Genomic DNA, 26503 nt, shown 5'->3' with positions numbered 1-26503 from the left:
CAGCAGTTGGCCCTCTGTACTCCTCATGCGTAATGAGAAGACCGGGCGAGTTTGTGTCGCGATGCACCTTATTAAAGTCAGGAGCTGGAGTTCATCATGCGCATTTTCATCTCGACTGTTTCATCGAAGTGAACCTGCTTCACAACGATAAGTGCTCGCAAATGGTACCAACAGCTGGGTTCATTTGTTTCACCGACTCCAGAGTGCACTCTGCGGCAGTCGCATCCAGCACCGTATACATAATGGACCTAAACTGCAAAATTTAACGTTTACAGTGTTTTGTAGTTAGAAATCAGATACACAGACCTAAAAAAAAAAAAATTAATGCGTCTGTTATGAAAAGTCCACGTTGAGTGTTGTGTTGTGCGCCGTGCTCTGTGTGGAGCGCTGAATGAAATTTGTGTTGGGTTTAACAAAACAAACACTACGTTTATGGAACGTTTAAAGGAAATTAATCGTACAATACAAATTTACTTGTAATTAAGCACTTTGACGTGTAAATTCAAAGTAGCACTAAGTTGCAGTAGTAATTCTGAAAGAATATTGATTATTTTCACATTTCAAGGCAGCCAAGTTAGGGCTTCGGTCAAAGTATGAGTACGCCGCTATATTCATTTGCACCGCTATAAGGATACCGTGAAAAGTCAGAACGAGGCTGTGGGATTGACGACGTAGAAGTTTCTGAAGCCGGATCCAGGCGAGACCCCTTTTAGCCTTTTAAACCCATGGCTTCGCTACTTTTTGAACTGGGATGGTTTCCTCGTCACTGCTGGATTCCATGTTACTGAAAGTATTTTTCTTCTTGCATGCGATAAAAGTTAGCAGCAGCGTTTTTATAGTCTATCTGGACTACGGCGTATCGCTCACTCGGTCGCTTTAACCTCCTAGGGCTTAGCGGTCACATGCGTGGACAGCACTTTATGGAAATTCAGAACAAGAATCCACATATGTGGACATACTTTTTCTCTAAAAGTACATCTTATCAAAAGATGATGCTTAGTTTTTATTCTAATCAGGTTCTAATAAGCCCAAATAGCAAAGAGAAATAAAAAATGCATGTAAAAAAACAGCTTGGGCCTTAGGAGGTTAATGATAAACGTATATGTGCACACTTCCACGGGAAGCAACTCTGCCGTCATGATGGCTGCGCCATCATTTTGAGCGAAAGAGTTGTTTATAAATTAGGCTTTTTCTGTGTTTATTCCACTTTAGACACATTTTGTGAAACATTACAGAAACACGGTCCGAGAGTTGATATGGTGACTAGAATTCGGTTAGTTTTGAGTGATCAGTTCCTTTCACGTTCATTCACATAGAACTCCGTAATAACACTAATAATCATCTTATGGCGGCTTGTAGAGGAGTGTCGTAGCACTAAAGTGGCCGCTGGTGAGCACGTAACGTCTCATGATCTCGAATCATGACCAGGGCTGAAGACCAACCGATTTACTGTCTAATTTTAATACTTTTGGACACCCATCAAAACAAAGAAACTGGACAAATGATTTCTTGATTCCCAGAGGGTGAAAATGAATCTTCGAGTCTGCCGATACTTAGTGACTGTACATGAGAACAGGTTCTGGTGCAAGAAATGCCTTAACCTAGTAACTGTACAGTCACCTAATACATCAAACCTGATGAAACATGATTAATCACGGGATTAATCTCCTTCAGAAACATTGTCATGTTTCATCAGGTTTGATGTATTAGGTGAATGTACAGTTACTAGGTTAAGGCATTTCTTGCACCAGAACCTGTTCTCATGTACAGTCACTAAGTATCGGCAGACTCGAAGATTCATTTTCACCCTCTGGGAATCAAGAAATCATTTGTCCAGTTTCTTTGTTTTGATGGGTGTCCAAAAGTATTAAAATTAGACAGTAAATCGGTTGGTCTTCAGCCCTGGTCATGATTCGAGATCATGAGACGTTACGTGCTCACCAGCGGCCACTTTAGTGCTACGACACTCCTCTACAAGCCGCCATAAGATGATTATTAGCGTTATTACGGAGTTCTATGTGAATGAACGTGAAAGGAACTGATCACTGAAAACTAACCGAATTCTAGTCACCATATCAACTCTCGGACCGTGTTTCTGTAATGTTCACAAAATGTTTGCAAAGCAGTTCTTAAAGGAACAGTCCACTGTACTTCCATAATGAAATATGCTCTTATCTGAATTGAGACGAGCTGCTCCGTACCTCTCCGAGCTTTGCGCGACCTCCCAGTCAGTCAGACGCGATGTCACTCCTGTTAGCAATGTAGCTAGGCTCAGCATGGCCAATGGTATTTTTTGGGGCTGTAGTTAGATGCGGCCAAACTTTTCCGTGTTTTTCCTGTTTACATAGGCTTATATGACCAGTGATATGAAACAAGTTCAGTTACACAAATTGAAACGTAGCGATTTTCTATGCTATGGAAAGTCGGCACTATAATGACAGGCGTACTAACACCTTCTGCGCGCTTCGGCAGCGCATTGATACGGAGCTCAGATATCAATGCGCTGCCGAAGCGCGCAGAAGGTGTTAGTACGCCTGTCATTATAGTGCCGACTTTCCATAGCATAGAAAATCGCTACGTTTCAATTTGTGTAACTGAACTTGTTTCATATCACTGGTCATATAAGCCTATGTAAACAGGAAAAACACGGAAAAGTTTGGCCGCATCTAACTACAGCCCCAAAAAATACCATTGGCCATACTGAGCCTAGCTACATTGCTAACAGGAGTGACATCGCGTCTGACTGACTGGGAGGTCGCGCAAAGCTCGGAGAGGTACGGAGCAGCTCGTCTCAATTCAGATAAGAGCATATTTCATTATGGAAGTACGGTGGACTGTTCCTTTAAGCTGTGAGTTGAGATACTGAAATGAAGGGTCAGCATTATTCTAACGATCTCGTCTTGTGATTTAGAAAGAGACGTCAAATCTGAACAGCTTGTTGAAAAAGCCGCCCTTGTCACATGTACAGTGAAATTAATCCTCTGCGTTTAACCCATCTGAAGCAGTGAAAACACACACACACACACACACACACACACACACACACACACACACACACACACACGAACACCAGTGGGCAGCCCCACTACAGCGCCCAGGGAGCAGTTAGGGGTTGGGTACCTCGCTCAAGGGCACTTCAGCCCAAGGCCGCCCCATGTTAACCTAACTGCATGTGTTTGGACTGTTGGGGAAACCGGAGCACCCGGAGGAAACCCACACAGACACGGGGAGAACATGCAAACTCCACACAGAAAGGCCCTCGTCGGCCACTGGGCTCGAACCCGGAATGTTCTTGCTGTGAGGCGACAGCGCTAACCACTACACCGCCTGCATGTTTTATGAAATAGGCAGCTCAAAAGAAACCAATGGAGTTGTCTTATTTCAGAGTTTGTGGGTTGGTGGGCACACAGATATACGTGTGTGTGTGTATGCACACACACACACACACACACACACACACACACACACACACACACACACACACACACACACAAAGCGCTGAAAAAGTGAGTTTTCATAATATGTCCCCTTTAATTTTTGGTACGTATGGAGACTTTTGCAGCACCTTGCAGTACCCCAATGAACTGTGTACATATTTACAGTGTTGTTCTCCTCAGGTTTTATTAACAAGGTTCGTTGACCTGATATTTCGATTTCATGGCTGGAGGCAAGCGCTCTGGCAGTGCTCGAACCAGTTTATCTCACGCTAATCATTAATGTAGCATACAGTGTCGAGAAAACACCCCTTTAATTGTAGAAAAGGCAAGGAAGTTATTTGTGAGGAGGGGCATTTGTTGTGCATCGTCAAATCAGCAGTGGTTGTAGTAATTTGTGCTTTGTTTATCATTTTGATATCGGTATGGCAACATGTATATATTTTTAAACTATACCCGGCTGTATTCATGACCAAAAATATTTACGATGTGAGAAATCTCGTCAAAAACTGTGCGTGCGTGTCCAGAGCTGAGGAGGAGGATTTGCTTATTTTTTTTTTTTCCGTTTTCCTCCTGCATTCTTGTCCATCTTCATTCCCAGTCGTGTTCCATCACTCCCTCTTTGCTTATCGGTCAGCTCATGTTTCTCTCAACACTCACCCCTTTCTGCTAGCCAATGAAGAAAGACTCTTTCAGTTTGTAGGCCTTAGCACGGTAAATAGGACTTGCCTCTGTGTCCTTTCTCTCTCGCTCACACATGCGTGTGCGCACGCACACACACACGGTGGAGATGTGTAGCAGTGTATGAAATGCTTTACTGCGTGCGTGTGTACTGACTGTCCTTGGAAAACAGGAAACTCAGTTTGTGCTTGTCCGAGTGTGTATTTAGGCAGGTCACTCCTTCACTCGTCTTCCTTCCCTTCAGACAGACCCACCGAACAGCAGCCTAAAGCAAACACCGTGGTTGTTATGGAAGTGAAGTCCACAGCTCGGGGAGTTCTGGCTGGCGGAGACTGACTGGAGCTCAGCGGGACAGTGCAGGATGATTGAGGGCTGTTTATTTATGTATTTTAAAACGAGGGGCCCTGCTCCAGTCCTGTGCTGTTTGAACGCGAGTGGCAGAGGTGTGTAAACGCTCTGGCTCCGAGCCAAAGTGGTGGAGTTGAGCCATAGAATGCAAATGATAGCTGAATGTGTTTTTGTGTTTAACACAGTCACCGTTCCATGGTGGAAATGCAAATCTCTTGTCTAAGGATGATCTGGACTGTGATATATATGTGTGAAGGCCTCTGCATGCTCTTGCGACAAGGCTTTCGCAGATAGCTTTTCGCAGACAGTTGTAATTTATCGTTGAGCAGGCGTGCGTGATGTTATTCACCGCCACAACGCAAGGGGGGCGCGGAGTCGCGAAATCGCTAGGAGTAGTTGGTGGGTGTGGTTAGTGGAGTGTTTATCCTCTGGTTTCTTATAATGACTAGAACTGGAGTCGTATAGATGTCCGTACTTCCTCACTTCCTCGATCAACCGCTCTTCGTGCTGCTCCATCTTCGCTCGTGTTTTTAAAAATGCCGGTCGTGAAAACAAACCAAACCGGGAAAGTAGGGAAGCGGAAGTGCGTGTACAGCGGATGTAGAGTGGACCAATCAGAGCCCTCTTGTCTGCGACGCTGTCTGCGAGGCTTCTGCGGTGGTCACAATTTTTGGGAGGTGCGCGCAGAGCGTCTGCGAAGGTGGGGGGGCTACGCAGACACTATCTGCGGCGCCGTCTGCGAGGACTGCGTTGTCAGCATAAATTGGCCTTAAGAGAGGTATGGTAGGTTCTATAGATTAATCAGATTGACAGGAGAGGCAGTGGAGCAGTGATGAGAGTAAATACTGGGGGTCTCCCCTAAAGCCTAGGTCACAACCAGATGTACGATTTTTTTTTGGCTGTGGGATTTTTGGCGTTTCCCAAATCGCTGCGTTTTTTTTTTTTTTTTCGTGGAGAAAGATGCACGTTGGCTGTAAGTTTGCCTTGCAACCTGGAAAAAAAAAAAAAATGTAAGCGCCCGTAGAGTTTGTTTGACATGACAAAGAACCTCTGCGGCCGGTCTACGGCTTGAAAATCAGCACGTCACACGTGCGCCCTCCGTGCATTTCTTGCGTTTTTTGCACGTAGACCGGCCGTAGGAGCACGTACGGCCAGTTGTGACCGAGGCAAAAGATTGATTTTTCAGAAGTGTCTGTATCTCTCTTGCTCTCACCCTCATACTGTGTGTGTGTCTGTCTGTCTCGATCTCTCTCTCTCTCTCTCTCTGCCACATACGCAAACACATGGTATGAGTTTACTGTAATGAAAGTTGTGTGTGTGTGTGTGGGATGGGCTGTGGTTTGCAGATCTGCATCCTAGCGGCAGAGTTCACATCATATTCTCTGTTTGTTTCCTACTCTCTGACGTTCCTGTCCTAACTCCCCTCAGGCCTTGTGTCTCTTCTGCACCACATGTCCATAAAGGGTAGCTTACAGAGTACAGACGAAAGCCACTTTGTTTCATGAGCAATGAATGAAAGCCTTGAGCGTGATGCACATGATATCTGGGTGAGATAATGATATTACACAGATTTGAAGAGCCGGGATGAATAGTGCACTCCTTATGCTCCGGCATTTCTCTCGGCAAAATTCCTAAAAAAAAAAAAAAGGGGCGTCCAAAAAGGAGCTATAATACAGGCACTGTGTGTGCGCGCACACGCGCATAGATACTGGTGCACTCTTCTAACGTAAATCCACACAAAGACAAAGCTAAAAAAAAAAAACCTTCAAGAAAAACAAAGAGCGGTCTGTTCCTGTGTGTTTGTGCATACATGTACATGTGCGTGGGTGGGCATGTGTATACAGTGGTTTTCCAGGCGCACACAAGTATGCGTGTCGTAATTGTGTGTTCTTGTGCAAGTTTCCAAATGTAGGATAATTTGGTCGAAGCAGCCACATATGTATTGTCTTATTGTTCGTTTTTCTGCAAATCTGAGGCAGAAAATGTTCCTGTGTAGTGGTGAGTGTGGAGGAGTGGGGGCATTCTGTAGGGGGCACAGGGAGGGGAGATGAAGGGAGGCACACCTGTTTCATTCTTCTCATTACCTCCCTCTCCACTTCTTCTCCCTGAATGTCTGTGCCTCCATTCTTCCTGTGGACACTCTCTCTCTCTCTCTCTCTCTCTCTCTCTCTCTCTCTCTCTCTCTCTCTCTCTGTGTAAACACACTTGACGCAGGTTTGTATTGCTGCTTGTTGTGAGCGCAGTATGGATTACACTAACATCGACTTGTACTGGACTACGAGAAGTGTCACGATGCTGCAGTCTCATAGCCTAGTAAACTAGACCCACCCGCCTAGCAGCCAAAAATATTTTTGCCTAGCGAGTGGGTCTAGCCTCGCACCATATAAACAACAACACCCCGGGCATCAAATCGTGCCCGCCAATCACAACGCAAGGTTTTTGTTTGGATTCTTTGGGCGGGCTTTTGCAGGAGTGACGACAAAGCTGCGCGACGCTGGAGAAAGCACAGCAGGAAAGATGGCTACGGCTAGTGAACAGCGCGCGTTTGACTCCACTTTGGAATCAGTTTTAGAAGAATTATGCTACGTTCACACTGCAAGGCTTAATGCTCAATTCCGATTTTTTTGTGAAATCCGATTTTTTTGTGAGGTCGTTCACATTAACAAATATATGCGACTTGTATGTGATCCTCAGAACGAAAAGCGACCTAAAAGTGTTCCGCATGCGCATTGCAGGATACGACGACATCACACGCAGTGAGCATGGCCAGTGTTTACGGAAGTAAAACCGCCCGGTTGCGGTATGACCCATCCAATCTAGCTTGAATAGCTGCATCCCCCCAAATAGAAATCAGCTCCCTAACCTCTGCGTCCTTCCATTGAGAAGATTCAGAACCTTCACAGCCCGAAGCGTCCCTCGCATTGATGTCATGCGTCATGTTGTAACTTTTTTTTGAGAGACCCGCCGCCTGCTTCAGCGCAGAATAGTGACGTTTGTGGCTTGTTGATGACGTGTAAGTCGGATGAATGCGACCTGGCGGTTCAGACTGAAGTCGCATATGAAAAGATCGGATAGGGATCGGAATTAGGACCACATATCCAAATGGCCTGGGTCGGATCTGAAAAAAATCGGATCTGTGTCGTTCATATTGTCAATAAAAGATCGGATACAGGTCACATATGGGCAAAAAGATCGGATTTGAGTCACTTCAGCCTGCAGTGTGAACGTAGTGTTAGACTTGGAGTTTTCGTTGAAACATGAGCAGGAAGAGGCTCTCCGCTCATTCCTTTTCAAGAAGGACGTTTTCGCTGTTTTGCCGACCGGCTATGGCAAAAGTCTGATCTACCAGCTGGCTCCGCTTGTAGCCAAAAGGATGGGGCTAGTTTGTGCAGTACGAAGAATTAATAAACAGCTTTGAAACATTACTTTTTGATTGTTTCTTATTTTCCCGTTATTTTTAAATTTAAGGGAAATTATTTCACCAAACACAAATAAAAACAAAAACTCTCAAACAGTTTAAGCAAACCCTTGAAAAACACTTGAAAAAAAAAAAAAGTTAAGTATGTGGTACAGACTCCAAACTTGTGGTCATTATCTCCAAACTTCTTAATATCTAGAACCTGTTTATTAATTAATACGCATTTTGAAAAATTATTTATTTCAAGGTCTCCCCCACTGCTTTCTGTCGCTCTGACTACGTCACAGTCACTGTTGCACTGATTGGTCAGAGCGTTGGCCTATACGCTGTTTGAAAGACAGCGGTTTGTTCCTCCTACCCCCTTCGGAAATGTCTACGGATCGAGGCCAGACTAAATATTCACATTTAGTCTGGCTTGCCAGGCTAGCAGTCTCATGTTTTGGTTGCCCAGAAACTGACCAGGTTAAAACCAATGGCCATGTTGATGGCTAATGTAACATAGTGGCTAACATTGATGGCTATTTAAATAATATTGGCTGGCTTTTTTTTCATGGTATATCGGATATATTCCATTCAGCTAGCATGATGCTGAACAAGCCAAAGACGAGTTCAATATCATGCTAGCTGAATGGGATATATTTGATATACCATGAAAAAAAAAGCCAGCCAATATTCTTATTTTTATACATGCACGTTCCTTTCAGATGTTCAGCGTGTCTTCTCTTTAGGGGTGTTCACAAGGCAACTTTTACTCCGGTGTAGCACCGGGGCTGCCCCGGTAGAGCGTTCACACGGTACAAAGTTATACCGGTGTAGCCCCTGAAAGCTGCTTAAACCGGTGCAAATCTAACCCTGCTCGGGAGGTGGTTTAAGAAATTTACTCCGGAGTAAATGCTAGTTTGCGGGGCAGCACCGATATAAAATGGGACGTCTGAACACTAGGGGTAGACTCGCTACGCGTGAGGAGAGTTGATTACATACGGGCATTGCATAACTTGCATCCTGGTATTCTGCGCTTCCAAAATGGCGAATATCAACAACAACAGACCTTTATCAACAATATCAACAACCGTGACCGTGATAATACTTCAGAGTCCTTATATGCACAAGCTGATTGCGGTCAAATCGGCATCAGGTGTTTTTTTTTTTTTTTAAATAATATGAAAGTATGTCCCTTGACACACTCATCCAGAAGGGTAATTTTGCACAAGGCCATCTGTCTACAGCAGAAAAAAACACACATCTGGAAAAATCTCAAGGGAGTCTGGAGCCAGATTCGTGACGTCACCTGCGGAAGCACCAGCAGGCTGTGCGAGCTTTGCACGGTTTCAGTGCACAGCCTGTGTAGACCAAGCGCTCCCATTTCTCTCTCACTGTCCGGTCTTTTGGAAAACGATGAGTACTAATCCCATCAAGATCGGTGTTGCTACACCCTCCTACGATACATCTGTTAACCATTTTAATAATTACACGATAACGTTGAAGAAATTTGCAGAAAACCACCAGGTCGTTTTCTCATAAACAAACCAGCGCTGATGTAGGATTCAGAGGGAGGCGTCCCGCACGCGACGTCACGAAAATCAATGTCTCATCTCATTATTTGTAGCTGCTTTATCCTGTTCTACAGGGTCGCAGGCAAGCTGGAGCCTATCCCAGCTGACTACGGGCGAAAGGCGGGGTACACCCTGGACAAGTCGCCAGGTCATCACAGGGCTGACACATAGACACAGACAACCATTCACACTCACATTCACACCTACGCTCAATTTAGAGTCACCAGTTAACCTAACCTGCATGTCTTTGGACTGTGGGGGAAACCGGAGCACCCGGAGGAAACCCACGCGGACACGGGGAGAACATGCAAACTCCGCACAGAAAGGCCCTCGCCGGCCACGGGGCTCGAACCCGGACCTTCTTGCTGTGAGGCAACAGCGCTAACCACTACACCACCATGCCACCCTGAAAATCAATGTTTGCCGGGAAATCCAAATGCCAAGTTTTTTCAGAGGCGGACCAATTCGCCTCAAATGGCTTGATTTCAGCTGAATTTTTCTGGTATTGCGCAAGGTAAAAAAATTGCACAAAATGTGACAGATATTTGACCAAAGTTTAATATAAACTAGGAGAATTACATTGATCTTGCTCCTGAATTTACCTGTGATATGCACTTTAATGTAACACGTGTTTGTGCGCTCGATTAAAAAAAGAAACAAAAACAAACAAAAAAAACAATAAGATGTTGGCCATCATTTTGAACACGAGATATGGTGCTTGTCGCATGCTTTAAAAAAAAATTAAAAACTCAAAATATGCCATGTGCTATATTGTATAGCATCTCCATTTTCTGTTGACATGTTTCTGTAGTAAACAGAGGAGTTGGATGACTCGGCCGTGAATTGATTACTTCAGTAGTTGTAATGTTTTATATTTATACTTGAGCTGAGTGTTATTAAAATTGCATACATTTCCTCTTGTCTTTCCTTAAGTTTTTTTTATTTAAAAAATATTTTTTTAAATATTTCTTCAAAGCGGGCGGCACGGTGGTGTAGTGGTTAGCGCTGTCGCCTCACAGCAAGAAGGTCCTGGGTTCGAGCCCCGGGGCCGGCGAGGGCCTTTCTGTGCGGAGTTTGCATGTTCTCCTCGTGTCCGCGTGGGTTTCCTCCGGGTGCTCCGGTTTCCCCCACAGTCCAAAGACATGCAGGTTAGGTTAACTGGTGACTCTAAATTGACCGTAGGTGTGAATGTGAGTGTGAATGGTTGTCTGTGTGTCAGCCCTGTGATGACCTGGCGACTTGTCCAGGGTGTACCCCGCCTTTCGCCCGTAGTCGGTTGGGATAGGCTCCAGCTTGCCTGCGACCCTGTAGAACAGGATAAAGCGGCTAGAGATAATGAAGATATGAGATTTCTTCAAAGCACCCGTTACAAATATCAAAGTTCTCATCTTTCATCCAGCCAGCGACTGTATGCTATTTATTCGTTACATAGGTTCAGTTTAACATCTAGTCAAGTTCTTCTTCAATGTACAAAAATCCTATCTGGAATCGTATCCGTTCGTCATCATACCAAATGTTTTTAGCGGTGTAGCTATCATTATTAGCATTTGGACAAAGCACGAGACTGCAGGGTGGAACTTGAGGATGAGCGTTCCCGGCTCTACCTCCGTAAAATTTCAATATGCTTGAGTATAAACTGGGTCTCCTTTGCCTTTCTAGAAGGCATGAACAACTCCTCCTTTTGAAGCATGCTGAACATAAATTCCCGACCCGAGCTTTAATTTCGAAGCATTTTGTGTTGTGTTTCTTGAAATTGTGTGTTTATCCTGTCAGCAATATCTAAATCAATTGCTCAGACAATAAAAAGCCATCATGTGTGGCAGTCATGGGGGCTGTACCAAGCTTCTCGAACCATTTCGTTCAGTGCTGGTTAGATGGCCTACCTGCACGCATTCTGCCAGTGCACTCATTACATGTGCTTGGAGTCTTCCATAAGCCTCGACAGACATATTGCGAACACTAGCGAGCTAGGTGATGGCTGTAACTGCTAGCAATAGCCATGTTTGTTTTACATTCATTATGATCTATTAGGTGTTTACTTGCATGTGAATGAGTGTTACACTCCTCCCACCCACCTATCACCACCATCGTGCGTTCTCTCGTGGACTCGTCCTCCGGCAGTGTGCGTTCACGTGTTTTTCGGTTGGATACTTTCAAAATCTGGCTTCCTCTTGCTGGTTTCTCCAAAATTACCTACCCTGCATTTAACTGGCTGTTTTTAACTAGGTTGGCTCGTTTTCTTTACTAATGCCAGGTTAGACCATCACTGAATCCCGTAGCTAACATGGTTAGCGAGGCAACTCAAATTCTAGCTAATGGTAAATATTGCAGATTTACAGACATGTAAAACGGTATGTAGTTGTTTAGAAACAAAAATCTAACAGGATAAGTAATAGTTACTCTTCACATTAAAAAAAAAAAAAAAAAGAGAATTTTTCAGTTAGGGCGTATTCACACCTACGTTGTTTGGTCCGGACCAAACGAACCAAATTTCCCTTGGTCCGGACCTTTTGGGTTGGTCTGAATACAAACCACCGAACTCTGGTCCGGACCAAACAAGCGGACCGAGACCGAGCTGCAAGGTCGGACTCGGTCCGGACCAAAGGAACCCTGGTGCGGACCTTTTGGAGGTGTGAAAGCAGACCGGACCTAATCCGACAGTTTTGCTTTTTTGTACCTCGGGAGCTTCCGTCGTTTGTCGAGCATTATGGGAAACAGAGTCTTGACACTCCACCGCAAAGTGCAAACACTGTTTCGGTTGTCAAGGGTCGTTCAGTCACCAGTAGGCGAGTACAAAAAATGAGTAGGGGCAAACGTGGGCCGAGGAAGAAACGCGTACCCTTGTGGATATATGGGCAGATGTCCACATATCTGAGCTTTTGGAGAGAACACACAAAAATGCTGATGTGTTTGCTGTATTCAGTGAGAAAATGAAGAAGGGGTTCACGCGCTCCCCAGAACAATGTCGGCTAAAAGTGAAGAAACTCCGTCAGACCTACATTAAAATCAGGAACGTTCTTTCAAAAAGTGGCGGCACTAGCGACGCAAAAAAGAAATTCATCTATTGCGTGAAGAACCAGAACTGTCACAACATGATGTGCGCTCATCAGCGCTATCCTCCGTAGCCGCCTTGTCGTCGTCGTTGATAAATTACTTGTACAACAGCATAGTAATCGCGCAATTGTGAAAACAGTTAAAAACTGGAAAAAGCATATAGCTTTGATGACATTAAAAAGAATAACAGCGCGGAAAGCCTCCATGACTACTTTTGAACTTAACGCTTTGTGCGCGTGTCGTCTCTGACCAATAGCTGAACGACCTCAGGGCGCGTGGCTTTGTTGACAGATTTTGGTCCGCTTACTAAAATGTACAGTGTGAAAGCGAACCGCACCAAAATGAAAAAATAAAAAAAACATTTGGTTCGGACCAAAGCAAGTGAACTATTGAACTATCCTGGTCTGAATACACCCTTAAAGTACGGTTTGCTTGCATGCTTCTATTTTTTTTTTTTTTTTGAGGAAGAATTTGACACATTTAAGTATAATTTCTCAGTTCTTACTCCATCCCATGACGACTTGTGTAAAACTTTTATTTTGCTCGGATTTGTCGGTGTTTCAGCGTAGCTGTATATTCCTGATTCAGGAGAAGTTTGTGTCCCAGGTGCCTGGGCTGCTGATTTTGTCATTGCCTGTGATATGAATCCGAACTCATAACCTCAGGAATGGATCAGAGGCCAGGACTGCTATAGTGATTACAATATAGTGTTCAGATCTTGTAAGCATGCAGGCCACATAGTGTGCTCTGCAACATGCCGTGTGTCGCAGTGTAATCCAGTTTACGCCTGCAAACACAAGTGCGACTGCACAAGTGTGTGTGTGTGTGTGTGTGTGAAGGGTTGATGATGGGGAGTCACATGGAATAAAACAGTGCATCTGTTTGGGGTATTTAGGGCAGCTGTCTTCTCAGGCTAGACACACATACACACTCGCGTGCACGCGCTTGCGCTCTCGTACTGCTTTCTTTGTGGGGACACTCATTGGCAGTGTGTTCCGTAGCCCCCTACCTTAAGCTTAGTGCATATCACGGGTAAATTCAGGAGCAAGATCAATGTAATTCTCCTATTTTATATTGAACTTTGGTCAAATATCTGTCACATTTTGTGCAATTTTTTTACCTTGCGCAATACCAGAAAAATTCAGCTGAAATCAAGCCATATGAGGCGAATTGGTCCGCCTCTGAAAAAACTTGGCATTTGGATTTCCCAGCAAACATTGATTTTCGTGACGTCGCGTGCGGGACGCCTCCCTCTGAATCCTATATCAGCGCTGGTTTGTTTGAGAAAACGACCTGGTGGTTTTCTGCAAATTTCTTCAACATTATCGCGTAATTATTAAAATGGTTAACAGATGTATCGTAGGAGGGTGTAGCAACACCAATCTTGATGGGATTAGTGCTCATCGTTTTCCAAAAGCCCGGACAGTGAGAGAGAAATGGGAGCGCTTGGTCTACACAGGCTGTGCACTGAAACCGTGCAAAGCTCGCGCAGCCTGCTGGCGCTTCCGCACGTGACGTCACGAATCTGGCTCCAGACTCCCTTGGGATTTTTCCAGATGTGTTTTATTGTGTTTTTTTCTGCTGTAGACAGATGGCCTTGTGCAAAATTACCCTTCTGGATGAGTGTGTAAAGGGACATACTTTCATATGCACTTTAACGATTACAACTAAATGTCTAACCTCATCCCTGAAACTAAGTCTTCACCCTCAAACAGCTCTCCGAGAAGTGAGGACCAGCCATAATGTCCTCACTTCCCAAAAATATCCTAAATCTGTTGGTACGAAATGTGTACAAGTCTGTTCACTACACACACAGAGTGGTCATGCTGGAAGCAAAACAGCAGTTGTGCCCTGGTGAATTGTGTGGGTGTGACCGATGAGGACAGTGTTCTCACCCTGTTGAGTAGATTGTGTTTTTGTGCATGACTTTCTCCCCTACGTGCATTTAGTTTAATTATTGGGATAGTGAGCTGTGTAATGACCGTCTCATTGCTGACCAGCTACTTCCTGTGCTTGCTGCTTTCATATCCCTCCCCTTTTCCTTGTTGTTGAGTCGAGATGATGTGAATCTTATCAGACCTCTGAAATGCTGCAGTTTTATGAGCTTATTAACTGTGTGCGCGTGCGCATACATAGTGTGTTGGCATTTTTGCTTGTCTGTGGAGTTTGAACTGTTTTGAATTGGAATGCGTATGTTGAAATTAACAAGTATAGTGTGTGTGTGTGCATGGAAAAACGCATTGTTTATCTAAACAGTTGTGTGAGAGCATAGCAATTCGTATTGGTGTGTGTGTGCGCGCACTTTTCAGCAGTATTTTTCTCTCGCTCGCTCTCTCGGCTCTCTCTGAAGCGAGTGCTGTAATTGATATGCCACAAGCAATAAATCAGCAGCCGGCCGTGCCACCACACCCCATTATCTAAGGAGACAGGTTTAGCGGCCTGTCCAGGGGCTCCGTCTGGGTATATGAGGTGTGCGTGTGTGTTGGGAGGGGTGGTTCGAGTGGCTGTGAGAGTACCTGGATGTTGAGCCAGGGTGACATCCTTCGGGTCAAACAAATAAAGAAGGGAAAGGGGGCAAAATAAAATGGTTCCCTGCAAAAAATTTCACCATTTCCCAGACGCAGTCCTTCGTCCTACAATCGGCGCCCTTGTCATCCATCATCTTTCTTCTTTTCATCAGCCACTTTTTCTCCCCCACTATCTATCTGCTTTTATATGAATTTTCATTTGTGTTTTTGACTCCCATCTCGACTTGCAAATAAAACGGCAAACAAAATGTGCTTAAAAAAAGGAGGAAGGAAATTGAAATTTGGCGAGTCAGATGAGGCAAGAATGCTTCTATGGAAATTGGAGAAGGGGAGATTTTTTTTTTTCTTCATCATCTAGGGAAAGAGAATTGACCATTTTCCCAGCTGTCAGTCATTCTCCAGGCAGTGTAGCATAGCACAGGTTTGATAACTACCCCGAATCTGTTTCTCTCTGCACACCATTGTGCACTAACTCCACTCGCTGTAAATGGTTGTGTGTGTTTGGGCCCGAGCGCTGATAGCATTTCGCCCATTACTGGGCCAGATAACAACGTGAGTGCGCAGATGCAATTTGTTGTGAAATTTACGGTCTGCTACGTCAAGACTGATCCTCTCAAATGAAGAGAAATGAGTGTTGAGACAATCTCTTACAGGTTTCTGCCTCTCCCTATTTTCTCTCTTTCTCATGCGCCTGTGTGCGCGTGCGTGCGCGCGCTCTCTTTTATACACATTCACACAGTCATGTTCAGCGCACAAATGGCATGCCTAAATGAGCTCGCTGTCTGTGCTCTACTGTTGTTTTTAAATTGACATCTGTTCTCAGTGCATGATGTGATTTGTACAGTTGAGAACAAAATTAGATCCTCCCCCCGGCAAGCCCGTCATTTGATTTGTGGTTGTGCCTGCTTATGTCAAGAATGTATTTACTGATCTTAAATCAATTTGGTTAACATGTTGCGTGATGATACAGTAGAAAGTGCACAATCCGGTTCTGTTCATATTAAAAAAATAAGAGAGAGAATGCCATGGCCGTAGCCAGCTCTGAGACCCCTGCAGTCCGGACCTCGGTCGTTTTTAAGAGCTGAAAATACATTTGTACGCTAAATATTCAACTGGATAAAAAAAAAGAATAACATTAAAACGTCTCCGTAAAAAGTGCATTGTTAATTATGTTAAACGTTGATTCTGTGTCTGTTTTGTGCATGCGGCTGTGAGACCAAGAACACAAAAACGAATGAGTACGCAGCTTGGGGGAGGAACGCAGTGCAGGAGACGCGTGTTTTTTTTTTTTTTTTCCCCCCCTCATGGTAACCATCAGCGCACTTTCATGAAGCTGTTAAATTTACAATTTTGAAGCAGCGCGGTTTTGTCCTCATTGCTTGGGCCAGATCAAACCATTAAACAAGCTGAAATTATTCTTGCTCTTGCCACATACATGATTTTTTATTATTTTTTTTCTTCAAAACTGATGATATTCAGTTCAAACACCATTAAAAGTAATTTCAGGAATAGATCTGTTGTGTGGCGTGTACTTCACCCCTCATTTAAAGATGCCAAATTTTTCTGCGCATCACGAACCTCGGTGATTTTTAAAAATGCTGGCTACGGCCCTGGAAAACGCCACCAGTGGCACTTGATGAGCGAGTTGTATTCGGAGAACGATGGACAGATTGCGTCGAGCTGACAGGAATCCTGTGTGTGTTTCCTCTTTACAACAGCGGCGAGCAGAAAAGCATCTCAGAAAGCACCAGAGAGAAACCGTCAGGGCGTTCAGAGAAGGCCCAAACATATCAGCATTTCACATGTTCTATTTAATTTCTTTCTTGCTTTCAAAATTTCATTCTCATTATTCTTTTAATTCTAATTCGGCCTCGTTTTCTATCAGATTTGCTTCAGAAATGAAAGGGTTACTGTCCTGAAAACATTAAAATAGTTATCCAGTGAGCTTTGTTTGTTTGTTCATCTCCCAGCTGAGAAGAGTTAAGCGCTGGCTCACTCATTGGTTCGGACTTCATTGCCGGGACGGAAGGCCATGGCAGTGTATGTTTATGCAGGAAGTGACGGATAAATTAACCAATCAGATTTTGATTTACAGTGGGAGGGACAAAAAAATGCATCACCCTCAGCCTTCTCGAAGGCCAACACGAGCTTAACTACGAGTTGGCACTGTCACCGCAGCAGTGCAGTCACCTTCCAGCCGGTGTAGCGTTCGTCAGTAGTGTTATGGCCCTTTTCCACTACCCTTTTTCAGCTCACTTCAGCCCGACACGGCTCGTGTTTCGACTACCTCAGAACAGCACGACTCCGCTCGCTTCAGCCTTACTCAGCACCCAAAACTCGCACGGTTTTGGAGTAGGGCTGAAGCGAGCCAAACCGAGCCGAGTGGGGCTAGGGGCGTGAGCAGACACTCCCCTGTGCACTGATTGGTGAGGAGGAGTGTCCTCACATGCCCACACACGCCCCGCGAGCGCGCTGGGATCTGTAAACACCGTAAACCCGGAAGAAGAATAATTACGAATTACGAGAATTTCTGAAGCCTTATGCGCCTCGCCTCATCTATACGCTCTTGCCAGTATCTGTTGTCGGTGACAACAAGCCACAGCACCAAGACCAGCAACACTAACGACTCCATGTTTATTGTTTACTATCCGGGTCGTGAGACTACCGCTTAAAAGCTCACTGATGTCACTGTTTGCGCCACCTAACGACATCACGTGACGTCCACCCACTTTCGCTAACTCCACCCAACGTGTCCACCCACTTCCAGCCAGCACGGTTCAGCGCGGTTGTAGTCGAAACGCAACTCCAACAGCCCCACTCAGCTCGACTCAGCCCGACTCAGCACGGCACGGCTCAGCCCAACTCAGCTGCGTTGGTAGTGGAAAAGCGGCATGAGCGAATGCTAATAAAGCAGTCAAGCCAGTGCTATCGAGAGCAAGTAGCACAGGCTAACGACCGAGAAGCTAAGATTTCTGTCTCCAGACTCTTCTTCCACGCACACTCACCACAATATTTTTCACTCGTACTTAAGTATTCATTTCCCTGTGTAATTTACAGAGTTATTTTTAAAATCGGCATCGAAAACCACGCACAGCGGAGCAACCTGGCACAACGGTCCTTTGCCCTGTTGCTTTTTTTTTTTTTTTGGTGTGTCTGAAGTTCCAGCTCTAATAATAACGGTTCACCATTGGAATGCATCACGCATAAGAACCTTGAGGTGGATGGATACAACAGCAGAAGGCTACAGGTTTCACTCCTGTCAGCCAGGAACAGGACTCTGGTCATTTGAGTTACTGTAGACTTCTTCCTGTCAGCTCGAACCGGTCTGGTCATTCTCCTGTGTCCTTTCTCGTCAACATGACTCATCTGATGGCAGAAGTGCCGCTTGCTAGAAAGTTTTTTTTTTTTTTTTTTCTCCCCGCCTGCACCATAGACTGTTTTTGCATGGAGATGAGCCGTTTCTGAAATAATCCAACAAGGCCATCTGGCACCAACTGCCATGCTGTAGTCAAAGTCAGTCAGATTATACGGTTTCCTCATTCTGATGTTTGATGCGAATGTTCACTGAAGCTTTATGATCTGTATCTGCATGATTTTATGCATTACCCATCTGCAACAGGATTGGCTGATTTTGGATAATCATATGAAATGAATGAGCAGGGGTACGGGTGTTCCTAACGGGTGTGGCCTGTGTGTAACGTTTTAAAGATTTTTTTTTTTTAATCTTCAATACAAGCATATATTGAGTGTTTATTCTCATCAATCTCACATTCACGGCAACGTAGTAATGGGACGAAGTCTCACGCTGCCCATTTCAGCTTTTCCTGCTGGCCATCGTGCCTCGTTATGAGCTCGTATCTTCCTCTAAACCACTATTGTAATGCACTCTAATGGCCCCGTGTGCTGTGCATTTTCAGCCAGAGGAATTCTCTCTTCCTCTTTTTTTTTTTTTAAATTTTATTTGCTGGAGCTGTGTGGAGTGACGCCACTTCCCCTCCTCTCGTCCTTGGGGATGATGGACAGATAAGAAGGCCCTCAATCAGCTGCTGAAGGAAAAGAGGCCACCGAGATAAGAAATGGGCAAAGAAAAGAAGTGCGAGAAAGAAAAACATTCCTAACTCCTCTTGGCTTTCTCTCTCCCGGTCAGATTGGTCTTATCTCTTGGGTATCTCTTCCCCCTGCCCTGACTCCAGTTTGAGTTTCAGTTTTTGTTGCTCCTCTACTTGCGTTCGCTCTCTCTTTCCCAGCAGTCACTGGGCCCTTCTGGTGTAAATACAGCGGTATCTGGAGCTGGTGCTATAGATTACTTCACCACTCGCATCTTAAAACAATCACCACGTTCCCCAGTATCAAATCTTGATGGCCTGCTGGACTGTTTCTCAGTAAAAAGATTAAATACACTCTGGACAAAGTCCAATTTTTTTTTTTTCCTTCAGTGATCTAATGAGACTGCATTGACCCCTTCACCCTGAAAAGTCTTGGCTCACTAGCATAGATATTGAATATGTTGGAGGATATGAGGCATGGCATTTAGCTCGACGTGAAAATACAGAGTGAATCTAATGGATCATTTATACACTTTGACATGTAAAATGATTAGTCTGTCTGGCCTAGATAGATCAAACCAATTCACAGCTAAAATGGCTCAAAAATAATGTCAAGTGGTGTGTTCTACTCGAGCAAAGCCCCTCTTTTGCGCTTTATGTGATTTTGGTAATCGTGTTCAGGAGTGAACAAGTCATAAATTTCATTGCAAGTCCACCAGGCAGTGAAGGCTGTATTAATACAGACAAAGAGAAATGAATGGGGTTTCGAATCATTCTTTTAACCAGCTCGAATGCTGCACGTTGTGTTTGCAGCTTTAAGTCAGCAATTTGGTGATCGAAATATCCCTCCATTTAAAAAAAAAAAAACAAAAGTTATACCGTAAACAAGGTTACGTGTCGTCAGACGGGTGCAGTGCAGCAGGCAGCTGAATTCTGAATGAGTAGCACACGGTAGAGCCCTGCACTCCCGCGGGAGTCCCGCGGGACCCGACGCAAAGCAGTGCGGTGTGGGACAAATTTTGAAAGCTCATTGCGGGCGGGAGGGGGAGTGCACAATGCGGGAGCGGGCGGGAGAGGTGATAAGCTGCAGTCCCGCTAACTAAAAACGTGTTTAAAATAAAATTCCTTTCCGCTCTTCCGTGTTTGAGATCTCCGATCATGGCAGAAGAGCAGAGCTCCTCTAGTGAAGCTCACAGTGCTTCAGAAGTAAGTGCTGCTTTAAAAAGAAAGTAGGGGGTGGGGCACTATCACGCTGTGTCTTTTTAAATTATATTAATTTCTTATAGGCCTACTTGTATTTCCTAGAATGTAAATGTGAGGCGTGACATATAAGCTATGTGCAATGTACAATATTCTTAATATCCACTGTAGATTTTGGTAGGTGTGTTGGGAATCTCTGTAAAGCCTCAGCTGCGCATGCCGCCTGGCAACGCGCACCCTCGCTAGGTGAAAGATCGGTCAGTGGAGAGCTCAGCTAAGCTCAGCATGTTTAATTCCCCAAGCCAATGACAAGAACTTTCGTGAGAAATAACGCGAACGTCTGCATCATGCGGGATTTGCGGGCGGGAGCGGGACAAAATATGGCAGGCGCAGGCGGGAGCAGGACTGAAAATCATGAATTCTTTGCGGGAGCGGGACTGCACAATGCGCGAGCGGGACTGAAAATTCTGTCCCGCGCAGACTTCTAGCACACGGTGTAGTTACAACATCGACACACATCACACCCCTGTGATGCACTTGGAAGGAATAACACACAACAGACTGTTATACAAAAATGATTGTGTGTGTGTGTGTGTTGGGGGGCTGCTAGGTGTGAACGACTTTCTTGTGTTGGGAAACATTGACTGTTAAAGCGCTTATCAAAAAAGAAGTCAAAGTCCCTCCTGTGACAGGATCTGGTCTTCCCAGGCAGTCTCTTATCCCAGTAGTAACCTCAAAATTCTATTTATCATCAAAATTCTATTCATCTCATTTTATTAAATATAAGAATGCATTTCTGACAGCTATTTTGTCGCTGCTATAGCAAGTTATGAGTGTTTGAAATATGCTCTGTAATATATCAGTCCATATGTCAAAGCAATGGGCGTAAACGAGATTCGCTGAGACCTGTGCGAGACATCGTAGGACGGAAGTAAAACGTACAGCGGAAATCAAAGTGACCGACATCTGCCAACGTCGTCAAAAGACGCGCGCGCCCTCCTTCGAATGCTGACGTAATCAAGTCGGAAGTTTTCCCTGTGTCTGAACTCGTTCCCTACTCACTATATAGTGTGGACGCCATTTTGTAGTGCTGTGCGAAACCTTAGTGAGGATTATGTGGGAAATGCGCTCAGTATAATATGTATTTATCACAAAAATACATGCGTGTGTTTATTATTTTGAAAACCCACCAGCCAACTGATCTGGCATGTTTTAACTGTGCGACAGTAATGACGTAAATACCAGCACAACGGGCTCGTCCTTATCCTGCCGTCTTTCCAACTCTTCTCAGTTGGTTCGAAGTCGTATGGAATAATCTCGAGGGAGGCGGATGTATGTGCAGAAGTATACACTTTAATAAAGTGCGGAATATATATAAAGTGAGAATATATACACAGGCAAACAATCCAAAACGGCGGGCGAGATCAAAAACGAGAATACAGGCGAAAGGGTCAGTCGAGGCGCAAACACTACATCAAAGGCTAAGCGAGGACAAGAACGAGAAACGGGCACAAGGATCGTGAAACAGGAAATCAAGACAACGGGTAGAAAGGCTCGGTAATGCGTACATGCGTATCGTAATACTTTGCGATGCAAATGCATCAGTGCAGTCCTTAAATAGGCAAACGCACAGTTCCTTACTTGAGCTCAGGTGCGCCTTCAGGTGCACGCGCCACAGCGCGCAGGACTGACACTCCATCACTGATGAAGCTGGCAAATCTCGAAATGAATCTAAATTGGAATGATATGGCGATCTGGCCGCTGTGTAAACAGTTTTCAAAATGGCGGCACTGACTCTTCACGTTTGAAGTCTCGTGAAGATCGTGCGGATAAGCGACACCTGCCGTGGATCACACCAACTGCATTCAACATGGCTAAAAACCGAAAAGGCTGAGAAGTGTAATATAATATGCCAATACACAGGGATCGAAATGGGCGGTCGCCCACTCGCCAATGCGAGTTAGAAAGGGTACGGGCGACTAGTGACAACATGTACTCGACCGAGTGGGCGACTGGCTCGCCACGCTATATATATCAAACTACTCACTGCCTCAATGGTTTCTATCAACGATTCTCACCCATTTTAAGCAGAACTTGGTCTATTTTACCGTTTTTTACGATAATTTCAATAGATTTTGTGAGACATTTGTCAAGTTGGCATAGACGCGGGTGCCGCCATATTGTTTACGTGCACAGTATACACCGCTACATGCAGCATGGCTGCGCGAAGTTTCGTTTCTTCCTGTTCATTTTCATTGCTGCCCGTGAAGACAAATGTAACTTGAACCGCTATTGGTCAGATAGATTAGACCCCCGCGAAGTTTTTAAAAGTCCTTGGCTTGACATTTCTGACAGCCATCAAAACAAACGGATATCGCTCAACAAGTATGATGAGCCAGAGCAGCCTGCAGGTGATGAGAGGGAGTATGTGGCAGGAGATGCAGAGCCCCAGGAGAGACGGAATGAGGAGGTGGAAGATGAAGATGACGAGGAGGCGCAGCATGATGTGGTGTATGACCCGATAGATGATGATGATCTGGATGAGGGTTTCGAAGATTATGATGATAATGAGATGACTGAGGAAGAAGTTTATATACAGTTGAAATTGATCACTCATGTATAATATGGTTGTATTGTATGAATAAATATGTATAAAATCGGCTTGAAATTTGTAATTATAAATACGGACCAGTGCTACTCCATTCGGACCAGTACCTCTGTTGCCCCTTTTCCACCAAAGCAGTTCCAGGGCTGGTTCGGGGCCAGTGCTTAGTTTGGAACCGGGTTTTCTGTTTCCACTGACAAAGAACTGGCTCTGGGGCCAGAAAACCCGGTTCCAGGCTAGCACCAACTCTCTGCTGGGCCAGAGGAAAGAACCGCTTACGTCAGCGGGGGGGCGGAGTTGTTCAGACCAACAACAATAGCAAGACCGCGAAAGATCGCCATTTTTATGCGACGAGAAGCAGCAGCTGTACAAACGCGAAGTCATCCATTATTATTGTTGTTGTTGCTGCTGCTGCTGCTTCTTCCGCGTTGTTTTTGCTTCGATATTCGCGCCAAGGTTTATGTAAACGTAGCGACGTAACTGACGTATACAGCGACGTAATGACGTATACAGCGACGTAATGACATGGCTCCGCTTAGCACTGCGAGCTATGGAAAAGCAAACTGGTTCTCAGCTGGCTCGCAAGTTGAACGAGTTGTGAACCAGCACCAGCACTGGCTCTGAACCAGCCCTGGAACTGATTTGGTGGAAAAGGGGTTATGAGAGGCACTGGTCCAAATGGACCAGTGCTCCCAAATTCCCGTTTTGATCCCTGAATACGAATCACGATATAAGGTTAATAAAACCGAAAACTTAATTGAATAACGCGTTAAGAAAGAAATAAAGCAAGTTTAAAAATGACTTCGGTTCCCCTTTAAAGAAAATATCTCGCAAATAAACAAATTGAGATAAAAGTCCGTCTTTGTCCTTTATAACAAAAATGTATATTGAATTTGTTCTTAACGATATAACCACTAAAGTGATGAAAATAGACGAGACAATTTTTTGTCAGGGAGGCTGCCATAACTCCATCGTGCATGATGTCGTTTCCCGCGAGCACAGCGGAGGTGTACTAGACTATAGTATAATATTATGGTCTAGCGTGACTTCTCGGTCAATTTGTTTGCATTTCTACACACAAATTATGGCAATGCAGCATTAGAAAAGGAATCAAAATAAAGTAGTGGGTAGTTTATTGCCTGTTTAAAAAAAAATATTGCCTGCTTGTCTTCTAGCTGTTTGATGCGTGACTCGGTATGCTGTCATGCTGCTGGTGTTTTGTGGTGAAACAAAGTCGGGATCGCGTCTGGCTTCAGTTGCCGTTTCTGCCTCGTGTCTCGCTTCTTCCCAGTGATTTTTAATTTATTTATTTTTTTCATCCAAGTCCTCCACAAAACAAATCTTCTGTAAAATGCTCACTGCACAATTTGCTCCTTTTTCCAGGAATAAAGTTTTCTTGCTTTACTTGATGAAGCCACTCGGCTAAACATCTTGGATCCAGGACGGAACGAGGAAGACGTGAGGAATCCTACGTCACACAGCGCCACCCTCGTTTTCGTCTCCGAATACATCCACGTGTCTGACGCATCCAGTATGGCCGCACCCGGGGAAATGGCCTAACGGACTGACGTTACAACTTGTTTTTTTTAAGCTAAAGTCCACCTCCTTCCCCCCCCCCCCTTCCTTCTCCCTTCTAGAACATCTTGTATTAATGGATAATGATGGCATTCATAGCCCCGCAGTTAAAAAATTTCCTGGTTAATCGCTTTAAGGCACATTGGGTGGTGCCAATTTCAGTTTCTATAGCCCTCGACCTCTCGCATATTACATAGCGAGGGTTACAGTGGGGGGCCAGTCCTCTGGTAATCGCGAGAGTTTGACCCCCTACTCACATCTGTATTACGGCATGCCTCACCAGATGGCAGTAGGTACCATTTTTATGATGGTATGACCTGACCGCGAGTAGAACAAAGCGCTTATGACCTGAGATGATTATTATTATTATTATAAGGCTTGGCTTATGTGGCGCATTCATTGTGCAAGTCCCTGCGTTTAAGCTGTTTCTATAGAAACAATATGGCATTAATCGGCATTCATATTCCACCTGGAACTACTGTCCAAAGCCATGCTGTTCCTCCTGCTCTGGGAATATGCAGTGCTGGTCTAATCATGGTGGCAAAGGGTAGTCGAAGTTCATTGGTTGCTGTAGACTATAACCTTTGGAAGTGTTTTGAGATGGTCAGTATTAGTATAGGTGGCATCCATTCTGTTTAATCTTCTGAACAGTTGGATCATGATGGGTAAGGGATGGTGTGTGTGTGTGTGGGGGGGGGGTTAATTTATACCCCCGCTCCGAAGGAGGGAGGTATACTGGTTTACCAGTATCTCTGTATTTCCGTCGGTCCGGAACACGCTTTTTCTCAGCAACCACAAATCATAGCCACTTGGTACCAAACTTCAGCTTGGGGTTCTATACCGTTTTCAGGTCTGTCACACATCGACTTCCTGTTTACGGACAATGCATTGACGAAACACACAGGGTGGATTTTGACGCTATTTCAAGAAGCTAAATGCTATTTCAAAATGAGTTTACCAAGATGCTATTTGAAATCCCGGAGGAGACCACGGCTCTTGCTTTTTTTCAGGGTTCATTATTTGTTGAAGTCAACGTTCATAATAACTGTCCTGTTCCTTCAATCGCTTGCATTCTGAGTTAAGCGAGAGCGGGGGGATACGTTAGTGAGCAGTAGCTCACAGTTGATCGGGGGGGGTTAAGATTGTCCAAATTATAATTATCAAATAAACCCAAAGTAGTAATCCCAAAACCCCAAAGTAGAAAATAAAGAAATATTATCCTTGACATGATGACCAATGGAAGAAGCGTTCCTGTTGCTGAAAAGGGTTTATTTTCTGGTACATTACAGCCAAGTGTGTGTGTGAGAGAGAAAGAGAGAGTGAGTGAGTGTGTTTTGTGTAAGCCAGGGAGAAAGAGAGAATACTTAATCTACAAAAAGCTCCTCTCAGACACATTGTGATAATGGATGTGTTATGAATTCATCGAAGAGAGCACCATAGTGTGTCTGCTGTTGCAGTGGTATCCGATGATGAGTTTATGTTCATGGTGTCTCCTAATCCATCTTGAACCTCCTCACCATCTGTCTTAGTAATTAAATGTTGTCAAGGTTTCACCCCCTTGGACCACATTAGTTTGAACCATTTTATTTAGCATGGAGGATGATGATGTTGCTTTTCTCTGCTCCTTGCCTTTCAAGTGTGATGCATAATCAATAGGAAATGTTCTGTTTTTACTCACGCGCTTTGTTTTTTCTTGTCTTGCAGGGCCCGTGGATGTAGAGTTGTTGCATATGATGAACTAAATGACTGCTTTGAGAAGAGGAGAGAAAAGGACACTGGATCAATAACAGTACTGTTTCTGCATGCTCTTGTTTTTGGATATATAAGATATACACGCGTGTAAAGTACAGTGGTAGTCTATAAGAGACTGACCCAGAGCCCAGTCTTTCCCTGTGTGGAATAGAGCTGATATGTGGTCTCAGCCAGGGGCACGCTGTGCCCTCATTGGGCTGCTTACCCTCTCCTTCGTCCTTTTTCCTTGTGGAAGAGCGACAGAGCCTTTCCAAACCTTCTCCCCGTCAGAATGGGGCTTGACCCACTTAGCCGTTCACAACACCACTG

General features: G+C 44.7%; 1 protein-coding gene across 1 annotated transcript in view; it reads left to right on the top strand.

Moving 5' to 3' along the window:
* plxna1b (plexin A1b) overlaps positions 1-26503 on the top strand; it is a 422572-nt gene that overhangs the window by 62064 nt on the left and 334005 nt on the right. The window contains exon 2 of the mRNA XM_060919493.1: positions 26147-26503. This exon is cut by the window's right edge and continues 1004 nt beyond it. Coding sequence (XP_060775476.1) covers positions 26353-26503 — 151 coding nt within the window. The 5' untranslated portion in view covers positions 26147-26352. The remainder of the gene's footprint in view (positions 1-26146) is intronic.

The sequence above is a fragment of the Neoarius graeffei genome, chromosome 4 (assembly GCF_027579695.1).
Source record: "Neoarius graeffei isolate fNeoGra1 chromosome 4, fNeoGra1.pri, whole genome shotgun sequence".
Classification (NCBI taxonomy): Eukaryota; Metazoa; Chordata; class Actinopteri; order Siluriformes; family Ariidae; genus Neoarius; species Neoarius graeffei.
This window is presented reverse-complemented; position numbering and strand designations above follow the sequence as displayed.